Source organism: Sesamum indicum, linkage group LG2 (genome assembly GCF_000512975.1).
Source record: "Sesamum indicum cultivar Zhongzhi No. 13 linkage group LG2, S_indicum_v1.0, whole genome shotgun sequence".
Taxonomy (NCBI): Eukaryota; Viridiplantae; Streptophyta; class Magnoliopsida; order Lamiales; family Pedaliaceae; genus Sesamum; species Sesamum indicum.
The window spans coordinates 15,054,654-15,078,530 of record NC_026146.1 but is presented as its reverse complement, the minus strand read 5'-3'; the positions used below and the strand labels follow the sequence as shown (position 1 = coordinate 15,078,530).

Sequence of the window (23,877 nt, the reverse complement as noted above, 5' to 3'; positions counted from 1 at the left end):
AACAACTAGTCATCAGTTTGGTCATCTTAAGATAAACAAAAATATATATCTATAATATCCCTATATAATATAAATTTTATCATATATTTATCTATCACGTATTAATTTCAATCTACAATATAAACATGCCCTGATGTATAGCAAATGTATATTAAATCCATCACCATTATGCAACTTGTTAATCATAAATATGCATAATATGTAGACGATAGTATTTCGCATTTATAGTAAGATAAATATGAACATGAATGTAAGATAAGATAAGGTTTGGCGCATATGTATTCATGATTAAATTATTATATATATTGTGAAAATAAAATCTATAATAGTAATTTTTTCTCGTATTTTAAGTAGTTTACTTATTATATTAGCATATATAAATTGAAAATGTTGAATATGTCTTTTCCACCACTTATATTTTTACGCAATACGAAGATTGTAAGTCGGAGTCACATGAATGTGGATGCATGTTTATTTCTATAATTATTATGTCGTTTTTTATCTCATTCGAAAATATTCATTGATTTGAATTATTGATATAATAAAGCAGTTTTAGAATTTGAATGTACTTAGTGATACTTAATCGCATACCATTGTGTCAGAGTCCATTCATTGATAAGCCTAAATAGGAGAATGTGATATTTAGGACATGTCTTGGAGCTATGTGATATGAGTATTATTAGGGAGCACCACAAAAATATGAATCTTGATTTGTGTAGGTAGTTTCTTTAATTGGTATCCCCCCCGCCACACCAGCTACGAATAGAGTAGTAAATATATAGGTGAGCTATTTATTGCTCTAATCTATTATTACTCTCTACGTATAAAAAACAAAGGGAGGTGGAGATGAATTTTTTATATACACACTAATAATTGAGTATGTAGGGGAAATACTAAAACTATACTTATACATATAATATGAATTATATAATAAACAAATTATATATAATTTTTAAAACATAAAATTTTGCTCCACTAATTGTTTTTTTAGGTGAAGTTGAGGCCATGTGACCTCTTGATCATGGGTTCGAGCCCCATCAAATGATTTTATTTGAAAAGAATTTAAAATTAAAATTGAAGGATTTGATATCATTTAAATTTAAAATTATCCAAATGCAACTAAATTCGGATAGAAAGATTTGAATTTCAAATTCTTAATAACAAATCCTTTGAACTTTGAACTATGTTTTGATGAATATGGATGGATTTTAATTTTTTTTTTAAATGAAGTCATTTAAATTCTTATTCAAATACACATCCATCAATTTAAATACAATCAAAAAAATTTGAAGTTATCTATATTTAATAAAATATAATTTAAAATTAATATAGAAAAATCCAAATACAATCGTAGAGAATTTAAATTAGATAGTAAATCAAAAAATAAAATGGGAGCACTTTGAAGTTGGTAAGATATTATATTTTGTTTGTTTGTTAAAATCGCTATCAAAGAGTGATTCTTTTCCTCAAGGAAAAAAGAAAATGAAAAATCCCATTTGATGCCGGACTCGTTGTAAAGCACAAATGGGTCCGGGTCGCTCCACGTTTGGATTTTCGATCATGGCATCTTTGTAAATTCGTCCAGGACAGAGGTTAATTAGATTCACACGGATCCACCCTTATTATTTACTGGCTCCCCTCCGACCGAACCCCTTGCTATTCTCCGATCCGTTTTCCCCTCTGATTTCCCCTCTCCATAAGGAAAACAATTTCCATCGATTCTCATTATTCCTCCTGCAATGGAAGAAGATAAATCATTTTCCCTCGCCTCGGAGCCAATCAACCGCGCTGAGGATAACAACCACGGCTGGCAGAAGGTCACTTACGCCAAGAAACAGCGAAAAACTCAGAATAAGAAAGCGGCTTCCGATTCATCTAGGGCTTTACCTAACGGATCCGGAATTCTACCTGACAAAACCGGCGTTTTCAAGGGCTTGGAGAAGCACGCGGAGGAGCGCCGGCGTAAATTGGAGGCGCAGCGTGCCGCTGCGGTTTATGACGATGAGGATGAAATTCCGAGGAGATCGAAGATTAACCATGGAGGAGAAGAGGACGATGATGCCAGCAGCGATGCCGATGTTAAGAATAATGTGGCCGAGGTGAATAAGAAGGAGAAGCCAAAGAAGGCTAAGAAGCCTAAAGTCACTGTGGCAGAGGCTGCCGCGAAGATCGACGCTGATGATCTCGCCGCTTTTCTCTCTAGTGTTTCGGTAACTTTTGCTTTTCTCGGATCTGAGTTCGTTTATGTTGTTGGTGGAATTTAATAAATTTATGGATTTTTCTGGTGATAGGAATCCTATGAAGGGCAGCAAGATATACAGTTGATGAGGTTTGCGGATTATTTTGGGCGTGCATTTTCTGCAGTGAGTGCGTCGCAGTTTCCCTGGCTGAAGTTGTTCAGGGAGTCTCCCGTGGCAAAAATTGCCGATGTGAGTTGGTCAGGTTTTGTGTATTTATTTGTTTGTGGATCAACTGTGTTTGAAATTTTGGAGTATTCAGGCAGCTAGATGGTTTAAATAGTTGTAATTGCACACTGCATTATGTGGTATGTAATCTGGTATAAATAATCAAGTATCGCGGGAATTTGGAAAGCTGAAAATGTTTTATCATGCTCTAAGCATCACTCTTATGTTAAAATTGAAAATTTTCATTGTAAATTTTTAGCTGTTGCTAATTGGCTGAAGTAGATGGAGTTTCTGCATGGATGCTAGTAAATTTAGGAAGTTTGATTTGCTTTTAATAAATAAACAATATGTAACATTCATTTTATGATGTTAAGTGTTTCTTAGCTGGATTCTCGTTCGATGACCTTGGACTTTCTTGGGATGTGAGTGAAATCGGATGAAATTATTGATATATTTCTAGCCCTTCTTTATTGACTTCTGTTGTGAAAATGCAAATTATGTCCTGGATTGATTTCCAAAGTTTTCATGGATACTTTTCCTGTTCTGATTCTAATGCCTTAGTTTAGATTTTAGTTTTTATTTTTCTAATGTTACTTGGTTACTTCCATACATCATGTGAGGTTTTGCCTCATTTAATATGGTACAAGCAAAGTTTTTTCATACTATGTCAAATCCTGATTTTCTGAACCGTGTGGGCTATTTGATCTTAAAATTTCACCTTGATGTCCAGGTAATGACATACTATTAGTTACTAGTACTATAATAGGCTGGCATTCTTTTGCTTGCTCAGGCTATTGTTGTTTGATTATTTTATCTCTTGGTTTGAGGGCATGTGTGATCTTTGCTTGGCCAACTCTTCCTGTTTTCTTCAAGTTCTTTTTTATAAGACTTATTAGATGCTCCATTTACCATGAGTTTGCTTTATGTAAGGTGAGGGTGAGGCTTAGAATGAGAAGTGCGGTTACAAACCCATGAAATCTAATATTATGTGTTTGTGTTTCTCTTCTAATGCAGTTGTTCCATGATTATATTTACCAGCGTGGTGAACATGATGCTTTCTTTAAACACAAGAAATGTACATTAAAAAAGAGCTTCTTGGTAAAATCTAGATAAAAGAGGGAAAATTTTTCTAGTGCATGTTTACAACTTTCATTGCTGGGAAATAATAGAAGGAAAATTTTGATATTGGAACTATATCACAAAAGTCTTACTTTATGTGATGGACTAGAAGGCTATTTCCTGTTTGTTGGAAAAGACATTCATGATACCACCTTCTAATATTTTTTTAACGGACCAGGCCATGGCTTTGAAAATTTATTTGACACCCCTTCATTGCGATGGCCATTAACCAACCATCATTATCCGGGCTTACTGCCTTTTTTCTGGTACCAGATAGGCTTTTAAGATGCCATTGTACGTGTGCTTGATATGTTTTGAGTTTTTTGTTTAAGTTTCTGAATATTTTGAGGCTTTAGGGGACCTACTTAGACTCTGCTAATTGCCTTTTATTTTTCTTGCAAACAGGTCCCTGTATCTTCTATTTCTGAGTCTGTTTACAAGACCTCAGTTGACTGGATCAATCATCGGTCCTATGAGGCATTAGGGACCATCGTGGTCTGGTCGTTAGATGGCATTCTTGCTGACTTGGCTTCCCAACAGTTGGGGTCTAAGGGTTCAAAGAAAGGAGGGCAGCCAGCATCTTCAAAGTCACAGGTAGATATTCGTGATTCTGCTGTTTGCTCTCTTTCAGTTGCTGAATCCAATGATTCGACCTATTTAAAGAAGTTGCTTTTTCTTGGCTAACAGTAGACCTGTTAATTCGGTAAAACTGAACCGAACTGGACCGAAATTTCTGTTTATGCCACAACACTAACATAATTATACATTGCACAAATAGAAGACAGGAAGAAAACTTCTTAGTCCAATATATCAGAATCAAAGTTTTATGAAATTTGTCAGATGAGTTAAGAGTGTTGGGCTTGTGGTGCGTGTTATATCCGGCACCTAGTTAATTTGTTTAAAGTTTGAGCCTTCAAAAACTTCTCCGGCATTGTGTCGGATAAGTGATTTTCTGTTGGTTTCTCGGTATATGTTTGTCGATCTAATCATGGGAAGGATTTGAGGACTGTGATGCAGTTTGATTTCTTTCTAGGGGTTCCTCCCTAAGAGGTAAAGACTTGTTTCCTTGGAATTATTTCATATGGAGTATATTTTATTGCATTTTAGGATACAATTCATTGTCAGTCTGATGCCATTACACTGTACTCACTGCATTCTCTATATTACTTCTCTGTCATGGTCTTACCTCACTTGCTAATTTGCTCTGTTCTCCTTCCTACCTATGCGACCTACAAGGACTTATTGTTCATTTTTCAAGTGTTGTGTCTTGTCTGGTGCTCTGTTATCCATTTATTAATTTGTTGATTTTACAGGTTGCCATCTTTTTAGTTTTAGCAATGGTATTACGCCGGAAACCTGATGTATTAATTACTGTATTGCCAAAATTGAGTGAAAACGCAAAGTATCAAGGACAAGATAAGCTTCCAGTTATTGCATGGATGATACTTCAGGTCAGCAGTTGCATAATACTCCAGTTTATCATCAATTCTGTTGACCATGCCTTGATATTTTCTGCTGTAGCTTGAATATACCAAGCTCAAGCTGTGCCTTTTTGTGTAGGCATGTCAAGGGGATTTGGCTGTGGGGTTGTATTTATGGGCACATCATGTTTTACCCATACTTGGAGGAAAATCAGGGTCTAATCCGCAGACCAGGGACTTGGTTTTGCAGATAGTGGAAAGGTTTGAAGTCTTGGATTCCCTCTGGCATTTGCAATTCTTGATGATAATACTCTGCTTGATAATTATTGTGGTGATATAATCTACTTATCCGTCTATCAGAATTGTGGCTGCACCAAAAGCTCGTAGCATATTAGTAAGTAATGCTGTTAGGAAGGGCGAGCGCCTCATTCCTCCTGTGGCACTTGACCTGCTGTTACATGTAACATTTCCTGCTTCTTCTGCACGAGTTAAGGTACGAGTCATTCACATACTTCATCCATATGTACCCTTTTGGAGTATATTTTTCTTATGTACAAATTTTTAAGGGGTGAATCATGTATCATAGGCTACTGAAAGATTTGAGGTGATCTACCCCCTTCTGAAAGAGGTTGCTCTTGCTGGTTCTGCTGGAAGCAAAGCGATGAAGCAAGTGGCACTGCAGATACAGAGTTTTACCGTCAAAGCAGCTGGAGAAGGTAATGTTGAACTACTTTCTGTAAATTTCTTCAGAATTAGTTAAGGACCTTGAAGAGCGTTTGATATAAGTGGTGCTCTGCAGGGAACCCAGCTCTAGCTGCGGAAGCAACTAACATCTTCATATGGTGTTTGAGCCAGAATCCTGATTGCTACAAGCAGTGGGTAAGCTTTAGTTGATATTACACACTCTAATTTTAGTGATATCTCTTGAAAGATTGCAGCAATGGTGAATGCAATTTTTATTTTGGTTGGTCTTAGTTTGTCCAATGTCCATCTGTTTTTGCTTGTGAGAAGGTTTTACAGGGTCTTTTACCACATTTTAGGCCTTTTATTTTTATATCTATACAGCTCAGTTCTGTTTAAAATTAATTTTCCGGTTACGGAGTGTTCACTCTTTAAAACCAAGTTATCAATGATACTAAGCTTGATTTCGCAGGACAAGATTTATGTGGATAACATAGAGGCTAGTGTTGCCGCCTTGAGGAAGCTTGCTGAGGGTTGGAAGGAGCTTTCTTCAAAACAGTCTTCTCTTCAAGCACTTGGAGAAACTCTGAAGAGTTTCAGACAAAAGGTCGGCAGCATATTTATCTTCTGATTCATGTTGAGTTATTGGAAAATGAGCCTTTTCAACTGTGTTGAGGATTGTAATATCTTTGAACTCTGGCATGTATTTTAGAGATTGATTGTTATGCCATCATCTAATAAGCTGGAATTTGTCTTACTTTTTTTATGGCCTCGATTTACAGAATGAGGAAGCATTGAGTGGCGATGTGGACGTTCATAACCAAGCTATATTCAAGGATGCAGATAAATACTGTAAGGCACTATCAGGAAGGCTATCTAGTGGCCATGCTTGTGTGAAAGCTATGTTCTTTACTATTGCGGTGCTGGCTGTGGGAGCTGCTGTTGTGTCCCCCAACCTTGATGCATGGGATTGGAATAAGTTGTCAGTTTATTTCACCACCCATCAATCCTTCTGATCAGAGTTGTAGCCAAGACTCAAAGAGTTCGGAATATAGGTTTTTGGATCTCCTTCAACCCGGGCAAAACTAATCAAAGTTGCCCAAAATAAAGTGGCGGAAGAGCTAGTGTTCTTTGTGTAGTAGCAAGTCCTGGTGGGTTTACTAAAGTAGAATATTTGCAAGTTATCTGCGTGTAAAAGAGGGAAACTTGGTTTAATCATATGGAACTAATTTATTTACTTTATTTTTGTTATTTTTTTGGTCTAGTGTTAGAGCTCATCGTTGATGTAATTCTGCACTAACCTCTTTGGTTTGCAAAATTGAGCAGACAGAGATTTTGTTCTTTTGAATATACATGTTTACTTTTGGATAGAGATTTGTTCATTTGGTTGCATGTTTTTCTTCTTCTTTTGGGTTGGTGTAATTATTTGCTCCTGTTGAATATGCGTCTCAATCATCTGTGGCTTGCTTGTGGGATTTTTACTTTTGATATGGTCAAGATTTTGCTGCTGGGCCTATTTGGCCGATCTAAGTTTTATTCACAATGAGAATCAGATTTATTATGTAACCACGTTGAAATCATTGGTTCTACTGTTAGAGACTATTTCTATTTCCATTTTCTGTTTGTGCATCATTGATAGGCAGGACCTATCATCTGTGCACCTGCGGCGGGTACGCTGGGGAACAAATAGCCATTTTCCTCTCATTCGTTGGTCTTCTTTAATTTGGTCCGCAGGACCTATCTTCCCCATTTTCTTCAAGTTGCCGATGTTTGCTGCGTGGAGTTGATGAATGCAGGGATGTGGAGGAGAGTGAACCTGACATTACTTGCATCCGATAGTCCAGCAGCAGAGGCTTCAGGCTCTGAAGCATCAGCCCATCGCACACCTGTTATCGCACTAGAGAGTAACGATGCTCAGGATGAAGGTAGTTTGTTTTGTGACGGTAGCTCAGCTTGACGCTGAGTTCAAGAAATTTGGGCCCATTCTCTCTGCCAATTGCAACTCGGAAAATTTAGAGAAAACGGGTGCTTTGTACCAAAATTTGAAGACGACCAACTAATAAGAGGAAAAGGGCTGTTTCTCCCCCTCTCAACTTGCTGCACGATGCACGGCATGTGTTGAGCTTCGTCAACTCCAACAGCAAAGTAACGGAAAAATAGTAACAGTTTGACTAAAATTATAACATCAAATTGTTTGAGTAGCATAAACACGTTAATTATATTCGAGGACAAGAATCATAATTATCCCTTGATAGGCTGTAAAGAAAATGTTGTATTTGCTTGAAAGCTGTACAAGATAAAATATAGTATAGGTAGTCAATGGATTTAGATCTTATATCTGAATTTGTGAATTTAATTTTAAGATGTTGGGCTTGGAAGTAATTAAGAGGTGGAGAGTGCTGTACAAGATAAAATATAGTATAGGTAGTCAATGGATTTAGATCTTATATCTGAATTTGTGAATTTAATTTTAAGATGTTGGGCTTGGAAGTAATTAAGAGATGTGGTGGAGAGTGAGAGTGAGACGCACCCTCTCTCCAAAATTGCAGTTGTGTTGTTGGTGGGTGGATCAGCCTCATCACTTGGTTTCAACTTTCTACAATAAAAAAGAATTGTTTTCACATTCGCGTGGGTGGTTTCGCTTTGTTGTTGGAAGTTCGAAATATAGGTGGTATCAGTTGTCCTAACAAAATTATTCTTTCCTTTTTTGTTTTAGAATTATATCATAAAAATTAATTATATATCGATTATTTCAAATCAAATAATAATAATAATAATAGTAGATGATATCATTATTTTATTATAATTTATTTTCATAATTATTTTATTTTATTCCAAATAATATTTATTTAGTATTTATATATTATTATGATCAGTTTCTTATTTAATTTAATCCGAAAAAAAATTGATAAGTTGTTTTACACTTGCTTTTTTCTTCTATAATAAATATATAACTATGCATAGGTTTTTATTCTTTTCGATATTGTAATTGATATCTCATATTTTTATAATATTGCTAACTATCACTAAAGAAAAATACATTTATTATGACAAAATAACTGTAACAAAGATATAAGTTGTGGACGAAGTACTAATATGATTGTTCAAGTGATTAACTATATACCAAAAACATCAAAAATCGTCAAAACTCAATTAGTCCCCGAAGTGTGGTTTTAATTATCGTTTAGTTGGGTTTGGGTGAGACTCTCTAAAAATCGCAAACATTGGGTTGGGTTGAAAAATTATCTAATTTGGTCCAACTAGCACCCCTACACTCCTCCATTGATGAAAACAAAAAAAATACGAGAAATTATTGTAACAGTAAACAATACATTCACGAAACTCGAATACAAAATATGGATTTGATAGCTTTCGCAGAGAGTATTGCTGCATCATCTTATGAAGTAGGCCACATTCCTAAATACTGCGAACAGTAAAAATGTTAGATTATAACGGGCTCTCTTGTTTTATATATAATTATAAATACCTCATTTTTATTTGAAAAATTACAAATACCCTACTAAAATTAATTATAGTACCCTAACAAATATCACCCTACAATAGGATGTCACAATAGGTAAATAATTTGTTAGAATATTTGTAATTTCAGAGAAGTATTTGAAAATTTTCAAACAATAATGAGATATTTATAATTATAAAAAATCTCAAAAAAATCAGTTTTAATTTAGGCTATATTTTAAGTCACTCTAAAGCACTAAAAACCTTTACAGTGATGAGCTATCCCTAGCTATATATCTCTTTGTTTTAGAGTGTGTTTTTGAGCTCAAAACCTCATTTTAGAGAGAAGCTGGAATAAACATTCCTGATATGTGTTGCTGAGCATATTGCTATGCTCACTTCTCGAATTTAAACTCAAAACTTGATGCTACACCTGCATTCGAATCAGAAAACTCCAAAATTCAATATTTTCTGGATTCATAAGATCAAGATTCAGAGTGCATATTTCAAGTATAATTAAACATCCCACATGCATATTTCAAGTAGTCACAATTCTGGTTAACATCAGAACCTGCATGTCCTGCTCTTAGATTATGGAAACACAAACAAGGTTGAAAGACAGACCATTATGCTAATAAGCCTGTATCGAATATGCTCGTTCCTCAAGTTCCGGAGGAAGTTCTTTCCGGACAAGATACCACTCGGTCACTTGCTCAAAATCTGATTTTGAGCACAACCAGTGGTACAAGACTTGTCGCCACTTATTGAAGAAAGCATCCATTAACCGCAGGTGTGATGAGTAGGAACAGAGGTCACCCATGTTCATACACCATAGAATTAATCAAGATTCTGATCAGCATGACTTATTTGTAAATCATGCATGACAACAAACAATTTTGGAATGATGGATCAAACATGGCTTGGGTGCCAAGCATGAAGAACACTAATTATCAGTCTATTACGTATGGTGGGATAGCAATTCTCTAACTTGTAGCGGTAACTATGGATGAATCCAAGAATGGACGACTAAACATGAATCCCAAGAATCCACAACAGCTTATATTTTGGCATAACTACGCTATCCAGTATGAGTTGCAAGGCAGGAGGAAGCAAAAGCTCTCCCAAGACTCCAAAAACCTAAGCATAGGGTCGGGGTTCCCATGCTTGCCAAGAGTTGGTACCACATATTCCCACGGTCGGGAGTATCACTTCCATAATCAACTGCATGTATGGAGAGGTTGCCATAGATAAATTCAACGAATCTTTGCCTTGCTATAATGTTTTCCACAGGACACGACCTCGACTCCGTGAGTTGGATTCTGAAGTGGGTTTCGCCCCTGAAATATTCTAATAAATTAAGAAATGTAGAAAATATATATATATGAGCATGCAATGTGTGATAAATTGCATAACGTGCTAAAATAGGTGACCGACAAACTAACAGTAGTCTATTGTAATATGTTTCATGAACAATTTTTTTGATAAAATATTAATAATTGAGAATTGCTTCCTCGGCCAAACTTCATCATATGCATTTAATACGTCTACCTCTTATGCATTTTGGTTGAAATCTTTAGATAGTAAGACATGGTAGTGTCATGATAGGTTAGGTTATATTTCCAAAGATAGATTAAAAGGTTGGTTCACACTAAGAATATAGAAATAAATGATTTAGATGATTTTTCAACTTGTCAATCTTGTTTTAGCGGGAAAATGACTAAAAAATCATTTGTAGGAGAAAGTAGCCTTGGCATGAATCTTTTAGATTTCATTCATAAAGATGTTTGTGGACCACTAAGTATTCTAGGTAGAAGCGGTTACTCTTACTTCATAATTTTTATCGATGACGATTCATGTTATGGTTATGTATACTTAATGAGGTACAAGTTTAAAACATTTGAAAAGTTCAGGAATTCTATTTTGAATACTAAAGTCTTTTTGACAGTCCGTCAACTAATTTGCCTTAACGTGTACGAAAGCCTGGTTGACGTGGGATATTTGTCCCCTTTATGTTTATGTATTCATTATTTATTTATTTGCTTTCGTTGCATACTGATGTCGCGGGCTTATACTAAATCTCTCAACTAGCATATCAATGAAGGTGATTCCGTCTTGGTGGTGTGGACTAATTTGGAGGGAGGACACATGTGATCTACCAGTCTTAGGTCATGTTTGGTCCAAATTAGTGGGTTGGCCAACTGGTCCAGTTATTTTTTAATAATGCATGACATTTAATTTTCATTTTATTCTTTTAGGCTGACTGTATTATTATGTTTTTAAAAACTTTTAAACTCTAAAAGTTTTATCTTTATTGTTTTACTTCTAATCTTTTAGTATATTAATTCATTAGTACTCTTTTTTTTTTAAATTTTATTTCAAGTTTTTTTTTGCTTGTTATTATTTAAATTTATTATCTTGTAAGCTTGTTAGTTAAATTATTATTTAAGTTGTGTCGTTTTAACTACTCTTTTTTGTAGTTATAAGTTTTTTATTTGATTTGATTTATTATTTATTTATTGCATAAAACAATCATGATTTAATTATTCAAAAAAATAAATCAATTTCATAAAAAATTAAAAAAAAAAACTCAATTGGGTCTAAATTCGGGCTTCAATCGGGCTCCTCCATGTATCGGCCTTGAGTTTAAAAATGAACCCAATTAGAGTCCATCTAAAACTCCAGGGTCACTCGAAAATGAATCATGAATAGTATTGGGTTAGCCTTGAGCCGAGCTGTCGATGTCGATCTCAAGCCAACCCAGCCCATTGTACACCTTGATATCATTACATTATAAATATTAATTATCAATATTTAAATGATTAATTAACAAATATTATAAAACACATAGATGAAAACCTAAAAATGGAAGGAATCTGAATCCAAAAACCCTGTAGTCATAGGTCACAATTTTGCCACTTAATTAAGACCTTATTATCAGAAAAATTGATTCCCTAAAAACACATAGAATTAAATTAAATGAAATTAACACAATAAATCAAAAGCAAAATACTTATGAATGAATTGGTTGGATGCTTTTCTTCTAAATCAAAAAAAAAAAAAAAAAAACCATTCTTGAAAATTATCAATAGGTTAAAATTGAAAAAAGTGGTTATGCTAAAGTTGTAAATGACACTCTGGAAAAAATACTTAATTAATATTAATCACCTTTTTATTTCTTTGTCAAAGTAAATTCCTTTCTTTTGAACCGGGTTTATTTTGTCCAATTAAATAGAAACCCTAGTGCACGTGATCCAAAATTCTACATTACTCTTATTTTTTTTAGGTGCAAAAAATTACACCACCACTGGAAATAGTATGTCTAAATTAATAGTACAAAATTGTATTTACCCCTCTTTTGTGCATGTGGTGTGCAAATTGGAGTTAATATATGAAGCCCACTTGCAAATAATAATAGAAATACATAAACTTAAGTGTTGATTAATAATAATAATAATAATTAAATTAAATATTTAGGTAATAATTTTAATATGCAACTATTCATTCAGCATCATATATAAGATATTTTTGGGGTGTTCAAAAACCACAATAATTTAGCTACATTTCGTCATTTTTTGGAGGGTAATAATGACGACGAATTATAATTAGAAAAAACAAGCTATTTTTATTTATTTTAAATAAATTATACATTTTTAGCGTTCAAAATGAGACATTTTTCAAATTTTAATGCATGAGAAGCCGAACTCATAATTCTTTTTTTTAACTCGCAAACAATTTGAAAACAAAATTTTAAATGATTCTTGATGTGATTGTAACGAATGCGTTTTGATATTATTTCATTAGTACCTAAAAAATAAGTGGATCGATCTATAAATTGGCTATCTAAAATATTGTTGACGTAACATTATCATTTTTTCTAATAAATAATTTTAAAAATAATATATTGTTTGATAAATGTAAAATTAATATTGCACAATAAGTTAACGGGACTTAGCTTAGCTGGTAAAGTTGGAGTTTGGATCTCACAAATGCGTGTGCATTAGTCTACTTTAACAATAATTGTTGATATACTGTAATACTAGTTGTTAATTAATTCTATATATTTGGTTATTGATAATTTACGAATATTAATTATTAATGATTCAAATTTACGATTAAATTAGAAAAACATCCACTCATAAATGCGTCAATTTGCTTATTAAAAGCGTGGGTATTATTATTACGGCTAACATTAAATTCGTCTTATTAACATAAATAAATTTTGGCACAATTAATTAAATAGTGAATTTTCAAAAGTATCTTTGAAGTAGAATAATATAGTCAATAATACTTGTACCAACTATATTTTGTTTGAGGGGTGGGATAGAGGTCTTATGATCAACAGATTATAAGTTTGAGGCACATGGATATAAAGATTTATTTTATATGTTATTTTTTTGTTTGTCTTAAATTGTTGACTGATTTAAGAAATAGGGATAATTATACTTCCGTTTCTTTAAAATTATATCTAGTACTCATGAGATTTGCTTACGTCTAATAAATAAGTCTATCAATTAGTCAAAATCCATCAAATTTGCCGGCATTGACAAAAAAACTGAATAAAAATTAATATTTACCTCGATTGAGTTATTACTGACTTATTGCAGGTTTTTTTTTATTAAACTTCCCTTATAACCTCCTCCCATGCATTAATGCGCGATGATGTATGAGAAGTATTTTGGTTATAAAAATATTTATTTGACCTGTAATAAATCGATAATAAGTCAATCGAATGTAAATATAGATTTTTTTTCCATTGTTTGTTGATATTAGCAAATTCGATGAATTTTGGCTAACAGAAAGACTTATTTATTAGACGAAAGCAAATCTCAGGGTGTTAAATGTAATTTCTCAAACCACAACAGTCTAAGGATAATTACACAAAATCTCAAGAGAGTAAAGTATAATTATTCCTTAAAAATATTAATATATTGTGTACTAAATATTGTAATAAGATATGGATTGATCTAGAAATAGTGAGGTATTTTTAGCAATAATATAGATATTAATAATAATATATTAATATAAATAAAGAAAAAGGGAATCATGTGATGATGAGATGTGATGATGATGATGGAGTGCCAGTCTGCCACAGTGAGGTGAAGGGGGGGCCGCCAAACGCCACCCAACTGACCCAAACGCATCCACTAAAGAAAAACAAAATCGGGGAAAAGAATAAAATAAAATACAGATACAGGGATTAGCGATACACAATCGATTTCTATAGTCTCTCTCCGGGAACAGCAAGAGAGAGAGAGAGAGAGAGAGAGAGAGAGAGAGAGCGAGAGAACTGGGGCGATCTGAAGGGAAATGGGGACGCTTCAGACATGGAGAAAAGCGTACGGTGCTCTCAAAGACCACACTAGAGTCGGCCTTGCCCATGTCAATTCCGATTTCAAGGTCTTTTTTTCCTTTGTTTTCTTTCTCTTGTATTTTTTCTGTCTTTATCGGACCATCGGGTTATGTATTTTCGGGTGGGGTTTTGGGATTGGGGTTATATGTGATTATGTGTCAAAAGTAGTGGAAATCAAGGAAATAGTGCGAAAGTATGAAGATCCGGTTATGGGTTTTTCTGATTTCGTGTTCTATGTTTATGTTTCTTTCTCTGGATGTGTGGTTTGTGTTTGATTACTGAAAATAGAGTGGTGATCAAGAAAACAATGTATAATTGAATGATTTTGTTTATTTGGGTTTTTCATTTCTTTTATTTTTCATTCTTGTTGTGGGTGGCTAAAAATAGGATGTGGATGTGGCAATCGTTAAGGCTACGAATCATGTGGAGTGCCCACCCAAAGAGAGACATCTCAGAAGTGAGTTTTCCTTTTTCTCAATTCTGTCAGTTGGTCATGGTTAGATCCATTAATTTATGGTGTTTACGATCTTCAGTTTTCTGTATATATGGAGGATAGTTGGTCTAATTGGGTTTCTTATTGTTGAGAAAGTATGACTGTCGAGACACTGTTTTTTTTTTTTTAATTTCTAGTGGTGGAGAGTGTGAATTCTGGTTTTGCTTTGAAGGTTGTGCTACTATGAATGAGGTCTTTGTTTTGGTTCAGGGGGATTTCTGAAATTTGTCGTCAGATGTCTTTCCAGTAAAATGTCTTTCCATTGGAGAATATGTGAACTTTTCACTTCCATTTTTCAATTTACAGAAAGCACTTGAATATTGGGGGTTGGGTTTTTATATTTAGTACAACGTTTTTTTCTGAGATGAATTCCAACATGCTGAAAAATGAGGATTTGGATTCTGGGTTTCTCTTGTAAGGGGGAAAACAACTTCATTTTAATCTCAGTTCTCATTTGGTGAAAAAATGAGCGCAATTGCGATTATGTTACTAGTGGTTGGATGCCTTGTGCAGAAATTTTGGTTGCGACATCAGCAATGCGGCCTCGGGCTGATGTTGCATACTGCATACATGCACTTGCAAGACGATTGGCAAAGACACATAATTGGACGGTATGGATCTAGATCTATGTGGCTTAAACTGAATGCTGTTTATATGTATTTCTTGCTTTTTTCTTGGATTAGTTCATTTCTGATTTTGATATTAATCTTGCTAAGGACTTCATTTGAGTCCCCCCCCCCCCCCCCAGCGCGGTGTGTGATATTTTGGAGCATTTAGTTGCATCCACGTTCTTATGCTGTTCGCAAATTCCATCTTCCAAACCTTGTAGACTATCAGACATTTATAGATAGCATGTATTATCATTTTCCATGTGGTTTTGAATTCCGGGCGGCGGGCGAATTTACCATTTGTTCAATGGATGTCATGAGGCCGAAATGCTTATTTTGTCGGAGAGGTTATTAGGTGAATATGCATAGGGTGAAATTACTGCAATTTTCTCGTAGGAAGCTGAAAAGCAACAAGGTGATTTTAACAAAATTTTGTCAGATTGTTAGTAATCATGACAAGCGTATTTATCCAGGTCATTTTAGCTTCTTATTGGAAAATATTTGAAATATTGTTTGGCTACTTTTTGGTACAACATTGGTTTATAATTTAGTATGATAAGTCCTTGGGATGCCTACACTAGGAGGATGAATGTTTGGTGGCCAATAGTCTCTGCTATCGCACTCTTCTCAAGTTGCATAGACTGGGAAGCTTATTTTTATAACACTCTTCTCAAGTTGCTTAGATTGGAGCCTTATTATTTTTTCGACAATCCACTATAAATGTGATCTTATTTTGTTTCATACGATCTCACTTAAATTGTTTCCAATTTTGGAATTGGCTTGGTGGTGATGGATTGTGATGGTGATGTAATTTTAGTTCTTGAAACACCTCTCTTTTTTCATGGAGTACTGCTATGAGATCATGGAAGGGTCTGTATTGAATTCCAATTTATTTGTTGAAAAGAGTGAAGGTTAGTTTTGGTTAGTGATGCAAAACATACTTTCCTGTTTTGAATTTACAGAAAATGTGCAGAAGCCCGGTTTGCCACCTTTCTATTTTCATTTTCAACTCCTGAAAGTATCATCATGAAACTAATTCCATGATCTCTTACGTCACTTAGCAGAGATGTTGTTTTGTGTATTTGTCAATAAAACACATTTCGTTTCTTTTCCTTTGTTCCCCTTTCTCGCCTCACTAAAATCGGAATCAAGCCAACAGTGGCACTTACTTGATCTTAGCTTCTATTTCATTCGTGAAATTGTCGATAGGTTGTATCTTTAATTTGCTCTGTTATGCAGCGCAGCATGTACATTTTGATGCGTTCTATCTTTTAGTTTATCAGTTTCTCCATTTTTTCTTGGGATTTGGACAATATGGCAAGTGCAAAATGAAAGCATATGCCTCAAGTCATTGACTCATTGCTTAACGTGATGAATTTTGTGCATAATTATGGATCAGTAGATGGAGGATGAGTTGGTGGATTAAGGTTTTGAGTGAGTCTGCAGTTTCTATATGGTTATGCGCCCCTATCTGTTGGCAATCAGAAATTGAATTTGCAGAATTTGGAATTACTGCAGAAACCATACCCTTTGTCTGAAATATATGGAATTTTTTTCAAGTTTTCTGTTTGACTTGATCTTTCTGCAATGCTTTTTATCTCAAATGATGGTTTTGACCTTTTACTTCCTCATCAAAACCTTGAAGTTTAATTCTAGGTTTCACCACTTTAATTTCTAAAATGTGTCTCTTTGGGGTTTTCCTTGATTTTTTCAACAGGTTGCATTGAAAACTCTAATAGTTATCCATAGAGCTTTGAGAGAAGGTGATCCTACGTTTAGGGAGGAACTGTTGAACTTCCAGCAGAGGGGACGCGTGCTCCAAATGTCGAATTTCAAGGACGATTCTAGCCCTATTGGCAAGTGGCTATTTTTTGTGTATTTTTATGTTTTTGCCTTTAAAATTCCTCCCGCCTCCCGTGTAGAACAACTTTACTTCATTACGCAGTAAAGAGTAAAACCAACAAATAATAGTCAGAATTAGATAATGCATTTTACTCTCTTTCTCCAGCTTGGGATTGCTCTGCCTGGGTCCGAACATATGCACTCTTCTTGGAAGAACGACTGGAATGCTTTAGGATACTTAAGTATGATATTGAAGCCGAGCGTCTTCCTAGACCTGCACAAGGCCAAGACAAGGTCTGTTTAAGTTTTATAAGTAGTATGTGTTTGATTGACTTATCCTTCTCAGTTAATTTATGGACGTACATTTTAATACTCCTTGAAAGTTGCTCCATTTTCTTTCATGCGGATGTTTGAAAATAAGACTGTTGCTAATTTTATCCTCCTGACCCCCTTTTAACTTGAAACAGTTTGTGACTCCACCAACTCGTAACCACTATTTTAAAGGGCAAAAGTTTAAGGATATCCAAACTTGTCATGTTTTTAACTCTTATCCAAAACTTCCCCGAGTCATTATAGGCCAATAACACTAAGGGACTATTATATGAAAGTACATGTTCGGTAACAGCTAATAGTGCGTTACTAAATTTGTTGACTTTTGATATATCTGTAAAGACCTATGTGTCTGTTAGAATACTAACTGAGGAACATGTCTGTAACTTGCAACAAGTCTGTAGCTGATTGTTATAGACGATCCGTAGAAAGTTTTTCTCACTTGGAAGCATTGATGAAGTTTGAGTAGTTCTTCTTGTGAACCTAAAGCTGGGCTTGAGTTTTCCTGCTTCACATGGATGGCCGGATGTTTTAGTTGTCTGGTGTCTGTTCACTAAGCATGCGTTCCATCATGAGAAAAACTTTGATTAGGCGCAGATGTTAAGAAACTTGTGTTAAGCCCAAATCATTCTCTTACATCCATAGCGGAACCGTTATTGATGTTATTTCCTAGTCCCTGACATATAGGGTTGAGAGGCATTTCTTGTTTTTTATTTTGTTCTCAGGGTTACAGTAGAACTAGAGACTTGGACAGTGAAGAACTTTTAGATCAGTTGCCCGCATTGCAGCAGTTGCTATATCGTCTTATTGGATGTCGGGTACTCTCCGGATCTCTATGACTATCGTTCTTTGGTCATAACTATTTTGCAGGTTTTATCTATTTCACCATGTGGTACTTTCTGAATTTCTAACTTACTTGTTCATATGAGAAAACCACGTTTAACTAACCTTTACTGATTTACAGCCCGAAGGAGCTGCTGTGGGCAATTATGTAATTCAGTATGCTCTAGCATTGGTACGTAATGTACATTCTCTCTATTCAACCCCGATTCACCAAATGCATAAGCATGGAGGTGGTTGAGTTGAAATCTATTAGTCTTTATGAGTGAAGAGAAGTAGGTACGCTGAATACAAAAGTGAATTTCCTGGTGGAGGATGGGAGAGGACTGGGTGGGGAATGGGGGTGGGAGGGGCTGCAAGGTCTGAGTTGTATAAATGTAGGTACCTGTTAACAGTATTGGGGAAGGCACTTTTCACTTGGTGTTGAGAGAAAGTAAAAAGAGTGTTTTATTTTTCTTAAAACTTTTATTTCAGTTTCACTATTTCATAACTGTCTAATCTAAGTATGACTAACTTCTCCAATATTTGTGATTATCAGGTGCTGAAAGAGAGCTTCAAAATATACTGTGCAATAAATGATGGAATCATCAATCTTGTTGACAAGGTGAATGAGATATATTTTCAGGTGTCCAATATTTTTTACTTCCATTTTTTGTGTTTGCTTAATAGAAAATTGGCCTCTCCTGATTTTACATTTCAGTTTTTTGAGATGCCAAGACATGAAGCCATTAAAGCCCTCGATATCTATAAAAGAGCTGGCCAGCAGGTAGAGTCTTGCTCTGCCGAACATAATTTTCCCCTTTAGCATTATTTGTTCTAAACAGTACTTTTTAAGTAAAAATTGTGATGGACCTCAAGTTGCTTTCCGCGTGTCATTATAATGGTAATGCTCTTATTGCAGGCAAATAGTCTTTCTGATTTCTATGAAGTATGCAAAGGACTTGAACTTGCTAGAAATTTCCAGTTCCCTGTGTTGAGAGAGGTAACAAGAGGATTTGGCGCTTCATGTCTTAATAAATTTGAGATTTCCAGACGACATGCTGATTCATTTTTTCTTTGTTCTATGGTTTGATAGCCTCCACAGTCCTTTCTAGTGACCATGGAAGAGTATATAAGAGAAGCACCAAGGATGGTTTCTGTTCCAAGTGTGGCCTTGGTAAGTATTTCCATCCAAGCGCAACCATTATTTGGCAACATGTTCTAGTGTGTACATAATAATCATATAATTTTCTGCTGTTTGCTTCTGATAAACTTTCTCATTAAGAATATAATACATTTCGAATATATCAGGAATACCCAGAAAGGCTGATGCTGACCTATAAGGAAGAGGATGTTCCTCCACCTTCTGAAGAGACAAAAATCGTGTCCGAGGAACCCAGTCCACCACAATCCGATGAAGTTGCCATCTCAACTGCTGAGACAGCTCCTCCTGTTCCCCCTCCTCCAACCAACTTGGACACGGATGATCTGCTGGTGGGTTTATTAATAGTTGATATTCTTCTATACTAAATCATATTTCTGATTGGAGTTTCTGCTTTGTGCATTTTTCTGTTGAACTTATTCATACTTTATATGGATAAATTCTTACAGGGTTTGAATGTGACTACACAAGATGCATCTGCCATTGAGGAAACAAATGCGTTGGCTTTAGCCATAGTTCCATCTGGTCAGTATTCCTGTGTACTCCTCTCATTAAATAATGTGTTTTTTAACAGACTTCTCACTTGCATTATGTTTTAAAGGGAAATATGATATATCAAATGCATGCTGCAGGCACTACACCATTTGACTCTGATGCTCCCCAAGTGAAAGATTTCGACCCCACTGGGTGGGAACTTGCCCTGGTTACTACGCCCAGTACCAATTTATCATCAGTGCAGGAAAGACAATTGGTATGTCTTTGTGTTACTTATAGTTTTGAAAATTGTTTGGATCACTCCATGCTACTTGCATGAATAAAAGTTATTCTCTACCAAACTGTGATATCACTGTGAAGAGTGCACACTTGAGCATCTCCCAAACTGAAGTTTTGGCTGATCATGGCATATCACTTGTAAAATCAGTTTCATCTGTGCATGCTGGAAAGTAGTTGAACTGCACTATGAATGCATTAGAAATAGGTAAGCAGTTTGGAGGTGCCTAATTGAAGTCTCTGTGATGGAGAGGAGGGAGTTCACCTCGTCTTAGGAAGAGATTATTCAGAATGGAGGGTTAGAACCAACCATAGTTATAAAAGGCGCGCCATTTTATAAATGGCGTTGGGCTTTCTTCTGGCGCAGCTATGATGTGTACCAGAGCGCCTTTTCCTGTGGTGACCTTGCGCACCAGGTCGAAACCCAGCCTTTTTAAGGCTGAGCGGAAAAAGATTGGGCTTCGCACAAGTAATATTGAAGACTGTGCTTGTTGAAGTGCAGCCTTTAACCTATTCTTTTTAAAGAAATAAAAAAAGATGTTGATTGCTACAAATGTAACGGCGATGGATATAATGATGATGGACAAGAAATGGAACCAGAGTGTAGAAATTTCATTCTTGTTTGTTTTATAACGATTAAGCAGGATTTGTTTAATGGTCTTTGAACTTCTTATTTCTCGTAAGACTAGTTGGTTTTACATATTAATTTTATGGCATAATGGTGAATAAAATATCTAGTCTTTATACATAATTGCTTTTGTAATTGATGTATGAGTATATAATTTATTTATGCAAATATGGGCCGTGCTTTGCGCCATGTGCCTTTAACAACTATAGAACCAACTTAGTAGAAGATTTGCTAGGAATTTGCAATGTGTATAATGTATTTGTAGTGCATAATTACTTGTAGACCTCTGAGTTTTGGTCCTATTGCAAATGGACCCGCAGTTTTGAAAAATTACATGTATAATTGCTATCAGCAAATTCTGGCAAAAAAGTAACTGGAATTTGCAAATTGTCCATTTCACCTCTCCATAAAAGGGGAGAATAAAAAAAAGAAGCAAAGTGAGATTAACCAAAAGAGATGTAAACTGTGTGTTTTACCCATAAATTGAAATGCTAAAGATTTTCTATTCCAGCAGTCTAGTTCTTGAAGCAAGCTCGAAATCTTTGAACCATCCATGTTTGAATTCCTGTGCTCCCAGGTACATTTTTTCAAGTTAAAAATGATTAACCAAATTTACGCTACTATATCATTTAGTCTTTAGACGATGCACTTTTGTTCACATCGTGGCTTAAACAATGCAATTAAGCTATTGAAGCTATATAATTGTCTCCATCCTATTAACTTGCCCTAGCATTTAGCTAATTTATAAAAGAAACTAGTTGGACTTGGGTCCAAAGAGTTATAAGGCCATACAGTATTGATGGTTGAAATAACAGAAGGATGGGGGATTTATCTTATGACCGTGCAAAATTTCTTCTGATATTTCCTAGTGAAAAGTGATTCCATTCTTTAAGCTATTATTGCACTGCCATGTTAAAGACTATTGATGTGCACTGTGTCATTCTTCAGCAAGCATCCTTATTGTCTTCATGATTTGTTGGTTGCACATGTCTGGTCTGGTTTGCAAATGAGCCCCTTAATGTAGAGATGTGACAATTTTTTCCTTTTGGACTATTTAAATTGCAGGCGGGTGGGCTGGATTCACTTACTCTGAACAGTTTATATGACGAAGGCGCATATAGAGCATCCCAACAGCCAGTATATGGAGCACCTGCCCCAAATCCATTTGAAGTCAGCGACCCGTTTGCTATTTCTAACAACGTTCCTCCTCCTCCTACCGTTCAAATGGCTGCAATGACACAACCACAAAACAACCCATTTGCTCCGTTTCAGCCTGCTTATCCACCACCCCAGCAGCAGCAACATTTACTGATGAGCCCACAAAATCCTTTTGGTGATGCTGGGTTTGGAGCATTCCCTGCTGCCCCTGCTGCTCACCCGCAAACTACCAATCCGTTCGGGAGCACCAGCCTTCTATAATGAAGATGCACATATACAGATATGTAATTTACTCGGCCGTAGTTGATTTTGGTGTATTCGATACGAGTGCCAGTGTGAAGTGTAGTCCATCCACAAAGGGAGTTGGTTTTTTGAGCTCTGAGTGATACCTTTGTCTTGAGTGGAGTTGTATAGCTATTCATCAGTGCTAAGAAAATGTAATACTTGTTGATATGATGCTTCTTCATTAACGTTTCCTGTTATCACTATTTCTTAAAGCCAGATTTATAAGTAAAAAATATGTATATTAGGATTAAGAAGACATTTACAGAAATTCATGAGTGGATATGTCTTAATTCTTTTAGGTTTATGTGCGGATACTTGTTGATATGTTACTTGTTGATTTCTATATTTCTTGTCCAAAATTATCAGAGTACATTTTGCGTAGTAGTAGATATGTTTTGGACCCATCCAGCTAGGATTGAAGAATAACTCAAATTGTCAGATATGTGACTCAAATTTGATTGATAAAAGTTTGTGTGAGTTTAAATCTTTCAGCTCAACAAAACAAATAAATAATGCAACATGCTGAAGTATATCAAACTACTTGAGGTCATATTGTGTTTGATTAAATTAGAGTTTGTTCAACCTCAATTTGATCAATAATCAAATTAAGCTCAAATATAAATCTTTTAAGTTTGATAATAATCTAAATAAATTTGAATGATAATATATCAAGTTCAAATATAATTTTTCAAGTTCGAAAGTAATTCAAACAAATTTGAATAATAATAATATATTCTTCTCGACTCGTTTATTCTGCATCTCGACTCCTTACATTTAAGTTCAAAATGTACTCAAATACGTCGGTGGCAGGTGGTGTGATCTTGAATAGTTAATCAGCATGTGGTGTGATCTTGAATAGTTAATCAGCACAACATTTATGCGGGCAGACCGCAAAATATTTACACAAAAAAGTCCATCCCTACCATCGGCGGCGGTGGGGGGCGGCGCCACCACCATTGATTTTCATATATTATATCCATTTAAACCTATATATACTAAAAGAAATACCAGTTTTCAGGCCCGCTCCCTTAGTCCCACCCCGCCGGCGCCTACCACCAAAGTCCAAAAATGCGCCACCGCCGCACTTTGCACGGTGGTCCAGTTTGAAACAGTGGAAGCCGACCCATCACTTCTTCACATTATATATATATATGTAACATATGATATTATGTCACGCTTCCATTTCAATAATCATTATTCATCAAACAACCAATTCATACTCAATTCCCCCTTCCTCTTTTCATATTCAAATCATGTGAAATCATTTAAATCGAGGAGTACGCCACTGTTCAATCTTATTTGAATTGTCATCGAATTTAAAAGATTTTGTTTGAATCAAATATTAG

General features: G+C 35.2%; 2 protein-coding genes across 2 annotated transcripts; both read left to right on the top strand.

Moving 5' to 3' along the window:
• On the top strand, positions 1,630-6,998 carry LOC105156229. The gene is made up of 10 exons (XM_011072303.2): positions 1,630-2,210; positions 2,292-2,429; positions 3,930-4,118; positions 4,838-4,975; positions 5,085-5,206; positions 5,306-5,438; positions 5,532-5,661; positions 5,745-5,824; positions 6,099-6,233; positions 6,409-6,998. Exons 1-10 carry the CDS (start codon positions 1,740-1,742, stop codon positions 6,640-6,642), a joined length of 1,770 nt encoding a protein of 589 aa, XP_011070605.1. The 5' UTR covers positions 1,630-1,739; the 3' UTR covers positions 6,643-6,998.
• On the top strand, positions 14,187-22,833 carry LOC105156228 (putative clathrin assembly protein At2g01600). Its single transcript, XM_011072302.2, has 15 exons — positions 14,187-14,482; positions 14,823-14,892; positions 15,442-15,539; positions 17,254-17,392; positions 17,545-17,672; positions 18,434-18,526; positions 18,673-18,723; positions 19,087-19,152; positions 19,249-19,314; positions 19,450-19,530; positions 19,624-19,704; positions 19,839-20,021; positions 20,139-20,214; positions 20,322-20,440; positions 22,154-22,833. The coding sequence occupies exons 1-15, from the start codon at positions 14,393-14,395 to the stop codon at positions 22,505-22,507; spliced, it is 1,695 nt and encodes a 564-aa protein (XP_011070604.1). The 5' UTR covers positions 14,187-14,392; the 3' UTR covers positions 22,508-22,833.